Here is a 19,685-nt window from a genome sequence, read left to right as displayed (position 1 = left end):
ATTATTACAGGAACATCTGCTTAATTAGCTGAAGACTTGAGAAAAGGAAACATGATTTAGAATAGTAAAGTGGTTGGTTGCTTAATACCGTTATTGTTAGTACAGAAAGAAGAAATTCTGGGAGGTAGTTCCAGTTCTTAAGATTTCTTAAATCTTAAGATTTTTGGCTGGTTGTGTTGGCAACCCTGTTAGAATTGTTTCCTCACCTTCTCACCTCAAGTCTTGAATGGTTAAAATCTTGCAGGCCAGAAAGATAGAAGGTTAAATAGTAATTCCAAGTTGGAGGTTCAGGAAAGTCTTTAAACTCCTTGGCTGTGAGCTAGTATTTTAATGCTTATTTTGGCCATAAATAATAATTGGTAAATCAAAAGGAAAAAATAATGAGAGAGATGAGGCAAACTTTAAGGTTTGGAGGAAAAGTAAAATAAAAAAGAAAAAAAAAAAAGGAAAAAAAGGAGAGGAAATCTAGCCTTGCTTTTTGAAATTATATACAGATTATATCTATACTAGATTTTAATAAGGGAAGAAATAGTGAAAGTGCAGCATATTCATGACTGCATATTACTTGATCAAGCTCATCTAGTTACTAGAGTTGATTGTTTTACTGATAACAAAGTTAAGCAGTAGCATAATAAGTTGTCTTATGTAATCCTGATTAAGAAAAAATAAAACAAGTGTATATTCATTACTGAATTTTCCTTTTTAGATAAACGAATTGGTGGATGCCCGTGATGTCAGCATTGGAGCCTGGTTTGAAGCTCATATAGAAAACGTTACTAGAGCAACAAAGGGACATAAAAATGGTAAAGCTCAAGGAAAGAGTGGTAACACTTACAAAAGGACTAATGGAAACTTAAGTCAAGATCATTCTAGAGAAAATGCAAATAATTTGGACAGTACGCCATCCACATCTTATTCAGACTGTATGGACGCTGGTGAAGAAGCTATTTATCATATCAAGTATGACGAGTAAGTGCTTCTGATGCTATTTTGAGGACATCACGTATTATTTGGTTTGTATAAACCAAAAATTTCTTGAAGAAGCTTGGAATCAAAGAAAGCAAGTTCAGTTTTGCAACCAAGAAAAAAAAAATTAAAAAAAGTCTGTAACACTTCAGTTGGATATAGTTGAATTCATTGGGAGTGATGATATTTTTCATGCCAAGTTTTAATTTCTTTGCCTTTATGAAACTTACAATCCATCCCTCTTACATAAGAAAAAGAAACTATAGAACTGAATTTTTACTGTGGGTTTTTCCAAGTAAAGTATTGTTTTATTATTATTTTTTTAACCATTCCCTGTGTAAATTCAGTTTCTTTCATTGGAGCTGAAGGAGAACTCTCATGAGAGCAAATTTCGTTAATGTATTTGGATCAATTTTATTCAAAGTAGAGCAGTTGTGCTCGAAATTGCAGGTTTGCATGTATAGTAAAGGTTTGTTATAGGTAACTTTGTGACTGAGGGCATGAAATTACTTCGGAAGAGAGAGCATTAATAGTGGGCTGTGGGTTTTTTCTGTTTGTTTGTTTGTTTCTGTAGTAAAACAAATTCCAGGGCCTGCAATATGTGGGTGGGTTTTTTTAAAATAGCATATGTTCAAGCATTAACTTAAGTTTCTAAATGAATAAAACTTTAAGTTGAGGATTCTTAATTTTGGTACTGAGACAACTGGTATAGTCAAATGAAAATATCCTGTAATTACGTGTCTGTTGTGGTGTGATTTCAAAGTGCTGGCTTTAGGATTACTTAATTTTACAATAGTGCAGATATATGTAAGTTAGCCAAGGGAAAACATTTCTGAGAAAAAGTGTTTGTTACTTTGAAATGAAATTATGGGGGGTTTTTTTGGTGGTTTTTGGGTTTTGTTTTATTTTTTTTTTTGGTGGATATTGTTGGTTTTGATAAGTTAAAAGTACAGAAGTAGAGTTTCACAACAGGTCAGTTTTCTTTGCCATATTCATGCTAAAGAAAAAAAGAAGATTGACCTCTTTATGTGTATTTCAGGACCTAGTGGTTCCCCTTCAGCAGGTGGAGATAGTCTTTTTACTGTAAGATTATATATAAGATATAGCAGCTGTATATTCTATAACAAACAAAATTAGGTACAGAAATGCAGTGATGCAAGGTAGTCATTGAAGTCACAGTTACTTACCTGATCAGTTTAAGGTATTGTAAGTTGGAGCTTTTGGAAAGAAAAACTATTGGAAGGCTTTCTGGAAAGTGAGATTTGTACATTTACCAGTGATTGGATTTTTGATGAATGTTACAAATCTTTGAAGGTCTCACTTCTTTCTTTTAATGTTACCTGACATGCATATTCATATGGTAGGTATGTGTGCATATACTCATAGTGGCTGGAACCAGTAATGCTAATAGCAATGTTTGTGTAGGAGATGCTGGAACTCTGTGCAACCCCATCTCAGGACTAGGTCTTCCATCATCATAGGCTTGGTTCTTCCACCAGAGTCCCCTAGGGCAGGCCTATCTCACCCCTCTGTCTCCAAAATATAGCAGATCCACATCATCTGCTATGACTCAAACGAAGACCTGAAATGATTGTTTTCTTAGCTTGTTTTGGCACCATCCATTTTGGAACTGTGCAGCTGGGAATTTTATCTGAAAGTGAAGCTTCACCTCAGTAGTTTTCTTAGACTGTGCTTGACAGAAAGTTTACCTTTAGCCTTAATTGCCTTACTAATTTGTACTGAAGCACAGTTCTCTCTAAGTTCTCTCTACTTTGGAGTTTTTTGGGGGTGGTAAAATTCTGTCTAAGCATGAAGAACTAATTAAGAGTTTCCATCAAAAATGTGTCCAGAAATTGTGTGTTTATCCTCTGTCCATCGGTTTCAGTAAGGGATAATACTGCCCTAGCCAGTGGTTCTGTACCCTGTGGCTGTGCTTTGAGGAGTCCGGCTCTGTACTGGCTTGCTTGTATGTTCCACATCTGATTCTTTGAAAGTAGTTAGAACAGTATCAACAGATCTGATGTTCATCTGGCTTTAGTTTTCTAGCTGGAAACATTTGACAGTCCCATCAAGTGAAGAACTCCATCAGTCATTAGTTCTTTCTCAACAAGGTCACTGTGTTCTCCTAAGAACAGCTGTTCTTAAAGGTTGAAGCATGACTTGTCCTTTCCTTAAGTGAGAAAGCTGGTTTTAGCAGTAGAGCTGCTAGATTTCATATATCACAAGTCCTGTGCACAACTTAAACACATTGTTTTGCAGTTTTGGGTTTGGTAAAACCTACTTTCCTCTAATCTCGTGAGTTCTGATTCTATATCTGCAACTGCAAGTTTTGTACTTAAAATCTTAGAGAATTACAAAGGTGGACATAGAAAAGTAAATATTGCAGGAAATAGATGAAAATAACTTGGACCCTAGTTTGGGTCAGGTGTCCTGTCTCTGCTCCCTCCTGGCTTCTTGTGCCCCTCTTCACTGACAAATCAAAAGTCCTTGGTCAGGGCTACTTAGCCTTGATCAAGTGCTACTGAACAACAACTAAAAACATTGGTGTGTTATCAGCATTGTTCTCAGACTAAAGCCAAAACACAGCACTGCACCAGCTACTAGGAAGAAACTCTATCCCAGCTGAAACCAGGACACTGGGCAAGAACTTAGTTACGGTAATTTCAAAGGGGTAACTACTTTGTAGCTAAACAGAACTCTACTATCAGCTGTGACTATTACAAATAGAAGGTAGTGCATATCCCTCCTTGATTTTGTAGAAAACAGGGTATCTGAGTTGTTTCTGTTGTGGTTTCCCTCTCCCTCCCCACCCCCTGAGGATGTGTGCCTAGCATTTAACTAAATCGGGGACTGTAGCGATAGGACAAGGGGTAATGGGTTTAAACTTAAACAGGGGATTTTCAGGTTAGATATAAGGAAGAAGTTCTTTGCTGTGAGCGTGGTGAGGCACTGGAACAGGTTGCCCGAAGAAGTGGTGAATGCTCTGTCCCTGGCAGTGTTCACGGCCGGGTTGGACAGTGCCTTGGGCGACATGGTCTAGTGTGAGGCATCCCTGCCCATGGCGAGGGAGTTGGAACTGGATGATCTTAAGGTCCTTTCCAACCCAAACCATTCTGTGATTGCAGCAATAGTTTTGAGACAGACATTTCTGCAGAGATGGATCTGCAGAAAACCTGGTGCCATTCACAGGAACAGAATTTGTCAGTTCAAGATTAAACTGAAGTAATCCAGTTTTAAATCTTTAAACAAAGATCTAAAAACCTTGTGGTGCTTGTGGAAGAGCTCTATCTCCATCAGTGAGAAAGAGACCATGTATCAGTTTCATCAGTGCTGACTTTCAGTCACTACCAACTTCTGGCATCCAGTCACAGCTATATAGCTTTTGCCTGATAGTCCATCCTCTGCATTCAGAAACTGAATGGAGCCTTTTCCATGGAGGCAGCACAGCTTACAGGTGTGTTCTTATTTCTACCACTGTCATCTTCCCCCCCCTTCCCCCACTTTATTCACTGTATTTCCATTTCACTTTTGCAGTTGGTATCACAAATGGCCATTGAAGTCAAGGGTGTGCTATCAACTTCCATACATTGCTATCATACATTTATTTCTTCTGCTCTGAGCAACTGTCTTTTAGTACTAGAAGATGTGATGCTGTCTTTAACAGAAGAAATCTGAGTCCTTATTTGAAAGAACTCATGAGGAATCCAACACATGCTTAGATCCTGAAGTTAATGGAGATAACTGTATGTAGAGTCTCTACTGCAGCGTGCTTCGTAACTTCTAAATCAGGAGCAGGACACTTCAGTAGCTTCATTTGGCACCATAAGGATGTGTCTTGCAGTGCTGTGTTATGTGAAAGCTTGCTCTTTCCCTTTGACTTACTGTATTTCATATTTGCTTCTTGTACAGCACTGGGTACAGGTAAGTTATTTTCAGGGAGACAGTTCTCTCACTCTGTCTTGATGGTTAGCTCTTTCATGAAGTAGTGGAAAGACATAGACTTACAAACAAATGTTGTCTCTTCCTTCCTTTTCCTGTTTAAGTCATTTGTAGTGAAGGCCTTCCACTTAAGAAGGCTCTCAGTTGTAGTCATGGGATGGCTGGATGCTTCTGCAGCCTGAGAAGTGTCAGTGTGCCTGCTTATGTGCAAGATTTAGTATATTCAAGTAAGGGTAACATTTTTTTCAGGGCCATTTTGTTTGGCTGGTGATACTCCTTTCAGGTTTTAAATCAGCCAGCAGAAAAGTTCAAATTAAACCTTGAGATAGTATCTGTATGATGGGTCGCAGACTACGCTCTTTGTGGTTATTTATTCTAGGGAACCAGATACTTTAGCAAGAGGGGTCATCAGGAGCATCATTTAACTGTTAGATAAATTAAACTATTAGTTAAATAAGATTTCATAAGGTTTCTTTTGGGAACTAGTTTATGTTTTGACTTCACGTTCAACCTACTTCTGATTTTGGTTGTAATCTTAGTTTTCCTATAGCTTTTCATAACTTGAATAGAATAGGCATCATTCAGCTTGCTTCAAGTGGCCCTTATATTTCTTTGTGCTACTAGATGGAAGATCAAAGGATACAGCAATCTTGGAGATGGTCTCAGTGGATGCTGGTAATTTGAAGATCTGTTGCAAGACTGCTAAGGCAGAGATTAAATTGCAGTATACTTTTAACTCTGACATTATTAAAGAATGCCACCATTCTGGATATCTGTAGAATATTATTACTGCCTATTACTTTTGTTTAGAAACTATGCTGTGCTTGGATGCAGTTCTACAAAAATTACTGTGTGATGAAGAAATTGCAAAGCCAGTCTGTCTAAACTGTGGGTGTGGGAAGCTCCTGACTGTGCTTGTAAAATGATGTGTAGGTAGTTTGGAGGGGTACTTAAGAGCAACTAGTTTCTCTGAGTTACTGTTTCCATGTGCGTATTTATCCTTTATCTATCGTAAAGCCTGTATGATGTTGGGGTTTTGAAGTTGAGTAGACTCAACAGCTGTTTTGTGCAGACAAAACGTTCAGCTTTGAATGTGTGAACTTGGTTGCATGTATTCTGGCAGGACAGGCGTGATCTCAGATATGGCATTGGCACTCGTGAGTGTGCTGACCCTTGTTTCTTGTAGTTGATCCTAGTGATGCATTCGTGTGCACTCCCTGTGCCAAAAATACAGGGTGGGAGGAATAGAAGAAGAGAATGTTAACAGATCTGTGCCTGTTACAGAGGCAGTTTTGTTTACAGAATAAACCTGAGTGATGCATTTCTAAGAAATAGAATTGCTGATGGTTAGTCCATTTCATTCTTCATCATGAAGAATTAAGAACAGCATTAGTTTTCCTTAGTATCTACTAATATGTCCATTCTTACTGGTTCTGTTCCTTAAGTTGCTGATGCTGTTGTATCTAAATACAGAGTGCGTGTTGATGTACTGTATATAGTTTTATCAAATATTACTGTAGTCCTCAAGAATAAATTCACTTACTGTTGTGCTAAACTTTGTAGAACCATTTAAGAAAAAGACATTCCTTACCCCAACCTGCTTTGAAGGTAAAGGCATGTAAGAATATGCCATTACCATAACTGTAAGCCTCAGTATATGTCTTATTAATCAGTTAGTCTTCCGTAAGCTGTGTATAATGCTGTAAAAATAAAAATTATTGTGGAAAACACCACTTTAATTTTAGACCCTCGCATTGTAAGTGGAGTCCAGAAAAAGATGAGTGCATGTGGTAGCTTGCCATAATAGGGGACTGATCTCAGTCATCTGGGACACCTGTTGACTCCTGTGTTCTTGAGTGTAAATTGAACTAATTCAGTTGTACCATTCTGTTAGTGGTAGCTTTCATTTGGAGATGGAAGGCAGGCTGTTGAACACTGTTAAAATGCATTGGCCCATCAACTCGATACTCCTGCATTTTCATTTTAGTTTCTGCTTCTGCCTGAGAAGCATTTGTAAGATTGGCTTTTTTACCATTTTAAGCTTACTTGCTTCTGCTTCTGAAGTGTTTCGAGTCATGCAAGGGACATAGGTGGCTCCTGCCAGCTGAAAGAGACACAAAAATAGGAACTTGGGCAACTTGGTTTGGGCAGATGGGGAACAATGCAAGATTTAAAAAAACAGTTTAGGAGGAAAAAGGTTGGGAGGGATAGTACCTGAAAAACTTTTTTTTTGTTCATTCCTCAGGTCTCATCCTGCTTAAACAAAAAACATTTATTCCTGTCTTATTTCACATTGTACTAACTTTGAGAAGTCTTTCAGGGCAGGAGGAGAAGTACCTTTAAGTACAAGGGCAGTTCTCATTGTCAAGAAGGTTACTTTTTTTTATTTAAATCTTTTTCTTACGCATCTGTTGTTTATTTGGGGCTTACCAATGTTACAGACAGTAAGAGAAGTTTACCTGGAAAGTGTTGTGGGAAGAAACAGTTCCCAATGAAGGCTGAAGATCCCCCTTTTAATAAAGGGAGGAGACAAAAAATTAAACTGTAAGGCATTTTGTTGGACAGAGCCTAGCACTCTACAGTGCTCTGTTCTGCTGTAGCCATTATCCTTACCAAAAGTCTTGCCTATTTCAGATGAGTTTTGTTTGTCATGAAATGACAGACATCCAGACTGTCATTAAACTTTGAAAAATAATGTATTTATGCATTTTCATTATGTATTCTGCATTTTCATTAAGAATATGTGTGTGGGCATATATATGCATATGAACTAAGAAAATTAGGATTTCACTGTATTGTCATAGAGGTAAAAAATTTTAGTCATCCTGTGTGCTGTGTAAGTAACATGGCAAGACACAGGCTGATAGGTTGAGAGTACAGAATGTTTTGAGGAAATGGGAAGAACTACCCTAATGCAAGTACTACCTGCTTAAGAAAAAGTATCACTTTCTCTTTGTTTTGCTAAGAGATGGTTGAGAGATTGACAGTGTTAAACTCGGTATTCCTTTCTCACGAAATGGTTTGAAGATTAGACTTGCTTAACAAGTATGTTTTTCAGAATATGTGAAATGTTCAAATAAAGGAAATGGGTTAGGATTTAATAGAATGTATCTGAGAGTTCATACAGGTGGCAAACACTGTTGATAAATCTATTTTGGAGACCAAAAGATATTATTGGCCATTTTCAGGTGAGGTGGCCACTGCTTCTTCCTCTTACCTTACTTCCCAACTGTGTACATCTGATAGTGAAGTTGCACTGAATTCAGTGGGTGTATGACTGTATCATAGAATAATGAAGTGTTCTTGCTTCCTCATGTTTCATACCTAATGTTCACTCAGTGAATATTACAGGGGTTTATGTCACTGATCCAATCAAATAATTTGGCCAGTGGCTGCATGGTGAGGGCAGAACAAGGTTAAAAATCACTGCTGCTTGGAGAGGTAGCTGCTTTGAGCAGTATTGGTGAAAGCGTGTGATGCAAACAGTTCTGTCTTCTGTGAAGAAACACCCAATACATTCCCTTGCACACAATGTATTTCTCAAATACTGCTTGCAAACATGTTTAACTGAAATATTTGACTTTCTTCTTTATATATAAAAGAAAAGAGGCACATAAAATTGTGCATATGGGGAAGGTGTATTCTGTCAAATTCCTGGCAGTAGTCTCAGCAGATGAAGTGAGGAGACTGGGGAGTGATTTGTTTTCAAAACAAAATGAAGGATGCTAAGTTAGCGGCTAGAAACATGAAGAAATGTCATGAGCTACAGACCATAGCTTCATTATGGCACCCGTTATCTTCTGTTCATGTTGACCACATGAGAAGAGGAATAAGAACTGTGTTGTCTGCCCAGTAGAATCTTTTCCTAAGACAGTCTTTGCTTAAGGGAAACAGATGGGCTTTTTTACTTTCTGTCAATAACATACCTTTTTATAAATGGTATGAATGACTACTTGGAGCACCTCTCCTAGCTGCAAAATGTTGTTTTCTAATTTCTGTTATCACTGATGAGTTAGTTTACTTGTTCAAAACTTTCTCTCTTAGGGATTAATAGACAATGCTAAAACAATAGCAGACCTGCTAGACCCAAGTATGTTGCTTCATTCTTTGTCTCCACTAGAAAGAGTGTCACTATGATGTGTCTGTCCAGGCATGTTAATTCAAACTTGAAAGTATTTTGGGGGAGTAGGCTGCACAGTACTGCTCTTAACTTCAAGATATTGATTGCTTGTCCCTTTTGCAGTGGATTTTCTGACTGTGTTTTATAATTTTGAAGTGTTTCATAGAAGCTTAGAATAGTTAGGGTTGGAAAGGAAATAGGGTTGGAAAGTTTGCGTGTATTAGTCTTCAGGGTTTTGATAGCTAAAACTAACTGTATGGCTTTGATTTCTAAAGATGGTAGACACTTTCTGCAAACTGTAAAGGAAACAGTTTGATGAAAAAACCCAGGCGTTTCTTGTATGTCATTGGAAATCATATGGAATGAAGAGAGGGAAGCACTGCTGTTGTTTTAAAGAACAACTGAAATGTCAACTTGTTTTTCCTTTTAAACTGATACCTGGCTGAAAAAATGGAGTGGTTGCTGAGAATGTGATTGAACACTCTCTACTTCTTACTTATTTGTCTTGAGTAGTAGCTGTAAGTGTTCTCTTTGCAGTAAGAGGATTGAACACCTGAGGATAGGTTCTTCAAAAAGTAAGTCATTCACTAATTGCAGTGACACTTGTCGTCCTGCATGCTAGCTATCTGGTTTTATTACATTCACAGTATTTAGACTAATTATACAGTTTTGTATTAAAAATTCAAACTTCTATATGTTTCTTAGAGCTTCTAAACTTCTGTTTTGATACTGTTTCTAGTTTGCTGCCTTTCAGAGTATCCGTGTTGTCCACACAGTGCAATGCTGTACGGCTACAAGTTAATTTTTCTTAATCCTTAGAACTAAAATAATTAGGGAAGATTTTTTAACAGGCTATTAATACTGTTTCTCAGTGTTTAAGCTGCTTAATTCTGTAAGTATTAGTTGTTAGTTAAGGTTTTCAAGATCTTGTTTATGTTCCATGTAACTGATTTTTATCTTTATAGATATTCTTTATTCCTTCCAGTTGGTCGTTTCAAACATAGTAGTTTTTTTCTTGTAGTAACAAATGAACAGATCTCCTGGTCTGTGGAAAGTGTGAACACACAGCTTTATCATCCCAGTGACTTTTTTTTTTTGTCATTCATAATTGTGGCTTAGATGCTCTTCAAGTATAATTTCATTTGCTTTCTCAAAATACTAGAGCAAAATTATTATTTACTCAAGTAGCAAATTGTGCGGGCAGTGGGGTAGTTTTTATTCAGGTTCACTTTCTTAATTAGATTTGCCTCCTTTGTGCGTTCATCCATTACTGTTTCTGCTTTTATTTGTGCCCTTCTGTTCCTTCAGTTCTGAGTGTATATTGTGTGACTCTTTCCAAGTTTGTTGATTGGTAAAATAAATTATCCTGTCATTTTATTTATACTGGAAAAATAACAGTTTGAAAAATCGCACATCTGCACTCACATTCCTTATCATAGTTTTATGGAGAGGGGGTGGGGAACTGTTGGCTTTTGTTTCAAGAATTTTGTCTTTCTAGTTCCAGTTGTTCTGGTAACAGCTGGGAAAAGTGTTAAAGGGTATGTTGCAAGTTCTCAGTAAATTGTTGCAAGTTCTCAGTAAATTGAGCAGTCGTGTATATTCTGACATAGAGCTAATATGTTTTTTATTATTTGAGCATTTTAGGAATGAGCAGATACTGACCATAGCCAAGAAACACTGGAATTTTTACTTCATGGCTAATTCTTTGCTATGGAAACTGTCTACCCAGATAGGAAATCTTAACACTAGCATAGCAAAGGTTTCTTAGTATTTACAGTTTGAAATACTACAGGGGAAAATTAAATTACTGGAAAATACATCTTAACAATGAACATGAGACTTCTTATGGGTAGTGTTCATTAAACTTTTATGTTTACGGTTATGGTGTCTGCTTTTTTTAATACTAGGTGCCATTTGTCATGAGAAACATGGAAAACCAAGAAAATGTGTACAATTGTTTTAAGTTTAAAGGTTGAATTGTGTCATATAATCTTCATTTGGACTGTACCAAACTTATGCTAGTCTAATTAGACCATTGCTGTGAAAATGTTTCTGTTTTCTCTTGAGGATCAACTTAGGATTTTAAAAGCAACTTAATAAGTAAGAAAATACTTCCAGTAAACATTCATGTCTAACAGTAGTCCCTTATTATAGCTTGCTAGAATGGGTTTTTAATTTCATTCTTGAGGATAGTTCTCTTTATGTTTTGGTTTATCTACCTCAGTCCATGTATTTCCATTTTGTGATACTATATTTACTCTTGCATATTTAAGAAACTAGGGTTTAAGTTAATGTGGAATTTTTACAAATAGCATGTTAAGCTTTGGAAACAAAGTTGGAGATAGTAGTAGTGTTTTCTAATATAAGTATGTTTTTTCCGTACTTATGTAAATTGTGGTGCTACATACATTTGAGGGCACAAGTGGATATACTGTTTGTTTCTTACTTATATACTAAGGAATAGTGGTACTGTACTTAACACATATAGTGTGACTGTGCAATTTTGGGCCGAACTCAAAAGTTTGTGACAAATGCTGTTTCTGCTGTTCTGACTGGGGTGTCAGTTATGGACAGATGTGAATATCTGCTGGCATTCACCAAAGTCCGTAAAAGAATATTTTGGTGTGTGAAGGCACAGCAGCAAAACATTCACTGTTTGGAACTTGATGCACAAGGAAGTTGAATTTGGATATGGAAAGTTTTACCTGTTCATGAGCTGTCTTTTTCTCTTCCAAAGCTTCCTAGCTAAAGTTTCTGACCAGCCAATAGGAGGAAAAACTCAGTGAAGAATCTGCCTTCCTTTTCTTTCTTTGGAAAGCAGTTAGTTTCTGTCTATTTGTAAATGGGGATTTTGTGTGTGTCTTTCTGTAAGTGATCTTGTTCTTGTTCTAGTCTTGCTGATAAGCAGTTGTCTTTGTTTGGGTTCTTTCAACAGATATGTCCAAGAAGAGAGGTGGGGTCATTGTTAACAATCACAATCTTTGAAGTTCCTTATCAGTACAGTAGGAAAGATTCTGTTCTGAGTGGTATATGGGTGGGAAACAGGGCAGAGATCTGAATTTGAGGAAAAAAATTTTTTTTAATCAGTAAGTAAAAAATGTATTTGTCCAAAGTTCTACCAGGAAAAAAAGAACCTGAAGGCATTTTATTCATAGAAGAGAATAGATTTTTCAGGTTAAAGTGAAGTTTCTGTGAATGTGAACTGCTGTAAGTCACACATTTAAAATTTTTTTTCCTCCTTTTTTCTTTTCTTTTTTTTTTTTTTTTTTTTTTTATGGTGACACTGGAACTTCTTAAATGTGTATTGTTTGTTTTTAAAATCCCACTGATCTTCTATGTACTTCTCAAGTACTTGATTGTTTCACTGCATACATACATTTTCTCATTTTTATCTATAATTTCCTGATGTTTAAGCCCTATTTTTGTTTCAGAGTTCAAGTAAACAGTTTTCATTTACCGTGTGCTAATTGCTGTCTTCCCCAAACTTTAGGAAGGGTGTATTGTAAGATAATTGGAACTGACTGACTAGTAGCTCAAACATACCTGCCAGAAGATTTCAGTAGTGTGTTGTGCTATAACACAATGTCATTATTCAAGCACTCAATAAAATAGACAGTATCTCTGTAGTTGCTTATTGCTTTGTCTTATTACCTGTAGATACATCTGTCATATGCGTTTTGTGGATTTTACAGTTACAAATGTTCGTAATTATTATAGTAGAATTATATAATAGTTCTTTTAAGGGAAAGCTACATGACATAAAGGTAAAAACATAAATGTTAGCTTTGCAGCACACACTCAAAGTGGAAACAAAACCAAGTAAAATTTAGGAACTGTAGAGAGTTACATCATATGAGACTGTCATTTGGATAATGGCTCAATCCCAAAAACCTGTCTTTGATATAATTCCTGTCATGCAGATGTTTATAATTATGGTCTGAAAATGTTGGGGAAAACCACTCTTTGGATATAACTTTTGTAAGTGGTTAAGGATATGGCTTATTTGCTTGGCCATTAGTTTATGTAAAGGTGCAACCACTTATGAACTGTTGTTGTTCATGTTTCTTTAAACAAACAAACAAAAATCTTAGTAAAAATTTAAGGCATACTCTAGATATCTGCATGACTGAATAATGACAAGGAAATGCCTGGAGATAGAATGTCAGCTCTAGCCCCGACCTGCCTTGTCTATAATAGCAAACTGGTATGTTAGATTTAATAGAAGGCATAAACCAAAGCAAAATTAACTTGTTTAAAATGACTGCAGTTGCATTGGTGGGCTTTCAGTCAACTGTTCAGGAGTAGACTTGCTGATTTCAGGCCTCAGACTCAGAGCTTCATGCTGTTAATAGTAGCGGGCTTAGTATTTCTTTGGGTAAACCGCACATTGTAACTTACTACCTAAGATCTCAGAATGATCTCCTTGACTGCAGGGAGGCATGCTGGAAAGTGACAGAGCCATACTTGTACTAGTAAGAGTACAATTTTGCCATTACGATTGAACAGTGCTGTTTGGTAAAGGTATACTAAATATAAAACACAAGTGCTCTAGCTAAAGTACCCGTAATTACATGATGGAAATGTAATTTAAGATGTATAATCCTCAGCAATGTTTCAGAAGGAAGAATTAATACTTTTAATAGCACTTGGTTTTAGGCAGTAGACTTACTTTAATTTTCTCTTTTCTGTTCTTTCTGTGACCTCATCTAGTACTAGCTGAAAGATTCTTTATTTGCTTATACACAGTATCGGAAAGGAACTTCACTGTTTTTACTCTTTCTTTTTGCTTTCTGCAACAGGCCAGCCTTTCCCTACTCTCCCCCCACCTTCTTTTTTCCCCCCTGTAAGTATTATTTTTATCATGTCCATATCATGCTTTTTTCCCCAGCACATGCAAACTATACAGGCTCTGCTATCATTGAAGAATTACCTTATACAGAGGATTTAAGAAGGCAGTGGTGTTAAACTGAAAAGTTAACATTTCAAATCTTAAAAGCTTTCTTTCTTATACTGGGATTTTAGTTGTTTTGTTGAATATCCGTGTCTTAATTCTGCTAAATGGGTCTCAACTTGGAAAGGAATTGGAGCTTTTTAGAAATTAATCATTACTCTTTCTGATTTTTGTATATTTGTTGTGATGATGTACTTCCATACATGTTATGATGGAAGAAGAAAGCAGTCTCTCATAAACCCTCACAATTTGTGAGTGGTATTATGTAGAATACTGTGTAAAAAGTCATGAAGTTTCAGTGATAAGTCGGTGTCTGAAATGTGTTGCTATTGAAGTTAGTGGAAATAGAGCAAATACATGAAATAATTTTAACATTTAAAATATGCGTAGTTGAAAAGCCTAGTTTTAATCTTTGTTACTGTCATTTTAATTTAATACTGACTTACATGGAGCAAACTGGAGTAGTGTGTGTGCCAAAACCTTAAGCTATATTACATTCTAATAAAAAAGTAATCTAGTGCTTGTAAATTTACAAATTTACATAATTTTTTTTTTTTTTTTTTTTTTGGAAGGGAGAGAACTCATAGAGGCTTTTTTTCCATTTGAGATTAGTCAAATTCCTGGTCTGTGTTTAGATGGTAATTACATTTTCAAAAGGATACTAGGTCAGATATTTATACCATGTTTCTTATACGCCCAAAGCACATTTAAAAGTTTATACTTTTGAAAAACGTTACCTGTGAATTGCTTCTTACTGTTACAGGAGTCCTAATCATTACTGTTGTTGGTTTTACTTCTCAAGGTACCCAGAGAATGGCATAGTAGAAATGGACACCAGTAACCTTCGACCCCGAGCAAGAACCATTCTGAAGTGGAGTGAACTGAAAGTGGGTGATGTGGTGATGGTTAACTACAATGTTGAGACTCCAGAAGAAAGAGGATTTTGGTTTGATGCAGAAATTACCTCTTTGAGAGAAATCTCAAGGACTAACAAAGAGGTTCATGCTAAAATTCTGCTGGGGTAAGATTTGTTTGACCAACTCATAAAATCTCTACATATCATATAAAGTATGTTTGTTATTGTTGGTTTTTGTCTACTAGTCACTAGATTAAAATTAATGTCATTGATTTCACAGCTTTCTGAGTCATAGAATTACAGTGCATGTGTTTTTACGGTGCGCAGACTTAGCTGTGAGTCAGTTTTTACATTTTGTGAGATTGCTAGAGGCAATGGTAAGGTTTCATATATTATCTGTGATTCAAATTGATCAGAGTATGTTTTTATTTATATTCCTTTATGTGCTATATATTAACACATATTTATAAATTTATGTTCAGTTCTGTTGGAAGCTGAAAAATCTGGTTTTAGTAATTTTTGAGATAATTTGGAACCCTTAGGTCTCACTGAGTATTAGTCATTTCTGACAATTTGGGTCAGTCTCTGAACTGGCTAATTGAATTTTTAAAGAATAAAGTATTTCTGTGGTTATTACAGTTTCTGATAAGTAAAATGTGGAACTGTGCAATGTGGAAGTTGGGAGTTTTCATGTGGCTGAACTCACTTGAGTATCTTTGCTTTGTTTTCTTATTTTAGAACTTCTGTACAGTTCTGTATTGTTTTTGGCAGAAATCATATGATATCTTACTGTCAGTAAGCTGTGTGATTGCCTTCATGGGTATGAACAGGTGACCAAACTTCATTGGCAGTCTTCTTGAGGAAGAATGTAACCTTCCTCCTCCTTCTCACTAATATTCCTCATTCCTTTTAACATTATACTTTTCTGAGACAAAAGAACTAAAAGCAAACGGATCCTGTCTGCCACTTCCATCCTTGCAGAAGAGTGGGTTTATGGGTACTTAGGAGTGAAACTGATTTTAAAATTAAACTGGAGCTAAAGCGAAATTTCTTTACTAGAAATGATTGATTTAATGTTGGCATATCCCACATTTATTCAATGAGTAGTATCATTGTTTGGGAATGTATCCTTAAAATGAATTGGACTATTTGCATGTTAGTGTAAGTTTCTTTATCAGAAAGGTGAATTGGTTTATCTGTAAGAAGACTTATAGTGTAGAACGTGGTTAGTTGGAAGAGGCACATAGATGACTCGATGATCAGGTGCAATTCACTGTTTTGTGTTTAAAAAAAAAAAAGGCAATCATACATAGTACTGGGAAATAGGAAAGACATTAACTTGGCAAATCATGCAGGTAAATAAAAATCTGTTTTGTGGATGGTTTTTAAATATAGAGTAACAGAGTATTCTGTGTAGAGATCAGTTTTATTAGATAATCTCAATGCGTTATGGTAGCTTATACTGTAGAGCAGTCATATGGACTTGTTTTGTAGGCAAAGCAAAAAACCCCCAGAAAACCAAAACCCCCCAAAACTCCAAACCAACCAAACTTCAAATGTAAAGTAAGAAGAAATTGAGTATGTAGCTTGAATTACTAACTCGGTAGGAAGAAGAGATTACGAAGTGGAGGCCAGTCTAGAGAGATGAAGATTTTAATTGTGACACATTCGCTATTTGTCTGGCATTCAGTGAATCAGAGATGGACTTCATTTCCTTCTGCAAGCAGAACTGTCCAGGTCTCAGTTTACACGAAGTTCAAATGTCTGTTGATAATGTTATTTAAAACTGTTGTCTGCATGGATTCTTTCAAGAGTTTTTCCCATTTATTAAAATATGATAATGAAAATATGTTTTATATTGGCAAAAGCAAGCACCTGGTGGCTAATAAAAAAATATCTTCTCTGTTTGGAAATCTATAGGATAGTCTTTTCTTAATCCAAATAAGCTGATAGTTATGTTTCAAATCTGAAGATGGTAACTTCAAATATTTTGGGTACTGTAGCATGTACCGTGAGGTTCTCATACTATTGACAAGTATCTTGTTCTAAAATGGTGCATTTAAGTCCATTTTTCAAGTGGAATCTTACTCATTGAATTTTTTTCATGCTTAAGAATTCAGGCTTTATTTACATGTTGATAGATGTATCTGTATTAACAAACTAGTTTGCAGAAAGCAAGGTTACCTAAGCCCTGCCATTTCTGAAATTTATCAAGGAATAATTCTGTATCACCTGTGCTACCTAAGTTACCCCTCTCAATTAGCAGTAAATTACAAGATAAATCTGCTAGTATTCATAAACTCGTGTAAGGAACATGCTGCAACAAGAATGACTTTACATTTTAGGTATGTTGGTTTGCAAAATAAAAACCAATCTTAGTGCTTCAATGTTTATTAATATATATTAATATACTAATATAGTCTAAATGTATAATACATAATATATTAATATAAATTACTTTAGACATGTAATAATCTGTTGTTACTTTATTATTACTTTATAATGCTATAATATATGGATATTCTATAGTATTTTATTGATATGTTGTTATGAGTTCTTACCATAATGTTAGCATTAGTTAATTTTTTTAAATAAAGGTGAAATCTATTTTGAACACTTTATGAGTTATATAGGTGATTGATTGTATGTTAATGACTAATTATTTGTGTACTTCTTCAGAACAACCTTAGCAGGCAGTAAAGGGAGGCAGATTTCTAAGGGTTTCTTCAGATATATATAGCTTGGACTTTTTTCCTTTTCTGCTATTATGCCAGTGAGGCTTTGTATAAAAACAGGTTTGTATGCAATAGTTGAATGTTTGATTTACCGATCTTGATTGCTTTTGACAAAGATTTTGTGAAGCTCTTGGCACACTAACAGGAAATAACAAGAACATGAACTGTAGCTTGTAGAACATGAGTACTTCTTTTTTAGTGCATATGTATGATGTATTTTACTTATGCCGCAGTCTTAACCAAAAGGAAATGTCCTCTATAGTCTGTAATCATTAGTTCATCTTTAGGGAAGCAGATACAGATTAGAGAATATTATCAAAGAGAGGAATGAGACTGAGCAGGGGAGAAAGACATCATTTTACAGAAGAGTTGACTACATATTAATAATTCTCATTTGTACTGTGTTTGTATTGCAACTGAAAATTGTAATTGCAGAATGTCTAAAACCTATCCAAACAGGACTTAATGTGGCTCAAATATAAATACTACGAGTAGAGCAGTGCTTTGGCCACGGAATATACATGAGCCTTGGGCTATAGTGTCTCATGACTGTATGCATTTTTACAGTTAAGAACGGTCTGTGTGTGGTACCTCTAAACTGACTTTACCTAATTTGCAGGATGTACCTCTATTTTTATTTTTTGGGAAGGAAGTATCTTCTATTTCATAATGAAAGCAGTTGTCCAGAGTAATCTTTGCAGTTTAAAGGGCACAAATAAAATGCCTGTTAGTGGTAGGTAGTTGTGGGGGAAGCTGTTTACAATTTATTTCAACATTTGAAGTGGCTGACATGATTGAAATCACCACACCAAATCAAACCAAAATAGTTCAAATCATGCTTTGAATTTTCTCGTTAGACTTCAAGATAGAGACAAAATCAGCTTTTACTTTTTCAGTCAGCCTTTGAAAGTTTGAGTTTAGTAAGGACTCTGTCAATACCAAGACTTGTATTTCGTTTAAGTCTTTGGAATTATACAAGAATATCAGAATAATCTGTAAATTCTGCAGGTTTTATACCTCTCTAAGTGAATATGTAATGAATTTGTGGCCTTTAGCCAAGACGTGGCAATGGAAAGTAATAGAACGAGTCTGAAATTTTCAGTTTTGTATTTGTCATCTTTTAGTTCTGCAAGTGTTTGTGTGAGGCTTCCTGCTCACAAAAAAATTGTTTTGTTTTCAGATCAATGTCTCTAACTTTTAGATAGGCTTATGATGTTTTTTCTCTGCAACCTGCTGGATCTGGGGTTTACCTTCTGCATTTGAATACAATTTCTGGGACTCTCCCTTCACACACACCCCCCCCCCCCTTTTTTTTTTTTTTTGCATACATTCCTTTTTATCTTCTTTTAGACTCCTTTTATTCATGCCTGGCATGTTTTTGTTCTCAGAAGGCTGTATGATATTTTTACACTGCCTTTATGCTACCTGTAGAGATATTTTACATTTAGCTGTTCCTTCTTTTGAACAAGTTTTTCTGTTTATATTTTATTTCTGATTTTTGAAGTCATACATAATATTTGTTTTTAAAGCTTTGCAGAGGTACAGAGTTTAAACACGTTGCAGAATAATGAACTAACAGTGAAGCAAGTCTTGCATGGTGTTCTGGATAATTTCAGGAGATTTTATGCTTCTGTAGATTCCTGTCTAGCTGGTCCAAAAAAAAAGAAAGTTACTGGCAGTTGAATCTTGTTTTGACCATTAAAAAAGTAACTGTACCATACTTCTATCCATCTCAGTATGCATTGTGATAAATCAACATGTCACAGTTGTCATGCTTTGTAGGTGCCCAGTAGTGTAGTTCTCATACAGTGTTTCTTTAGGCCTGGAATTTCTGTCTGTGTGGTTTATCCTTTATTGATGCTTGTATACTTTTGTGGTATAATTTTCTACCTAAAATAACTTCCCATTTTATTTAATTTAATGTAGCATCTTTGACTGTTTCTGGTTGACCTGGGAAGATACTGTTTTGCTGATATGTGGAATATTGATAAGATTTACTTGGACTGATATTTTTAAAAGAGCTTTCATGATGAAAGAATTGAAGTTGTTGAAGAACTTGCCTGCAGCTTTCTTGCACGGACATAAAGATGGCAGATTTCTTCTAGGCAACATAACTTC

At 35.7% G+C, this 19,685-nt stretch overlaps 1 protein-coding gene across 4 annotated transcripts in view; it reads left to right on the top strand.

The window, feature by feature from the left end:
* The window catches only part of UHRF2 (ubiquitin like with PHD and ring finger domains 2), a 91,272-nt gene that overhangs the window by 21,353 nt on the left and 50,234 nt on the right, over positions 1–19,685 (top strand). For all 4 annotated transcript variants that reach the window (XM_030511601.1, XM_030511602.1, XM_030511603.1 and 1 more), the window contains exons 3-4: positions 707–969; positions 14,779–14,997. In XM_030511601.1, the coding sequence (XP_030367461.1) occupies positions 707–969; positions 14,779–14,997 (482 nt within the window). The remainder of the gene's footprint in view (positions 1–706; positions 970–14,778; positions 14,998–19,685) is intronic.

The sequence above is a fragment of the Strigops habroptila genome, chromosome Z, assembly GCF_004027225.2.
Source record: "Strigops habroptila isolate Jane chromosome Z, bStrHab1.2.pri, whole genome shotgun sequence".
NCBI lineage: Eukaryota > Metazoa > Chordata > Aves > Psittaciformes > Psittacidae > Strigops > Strigops habroptila.
This window is presented reverse-complemented; position numbering and strand designations above follow the sequence as displayed.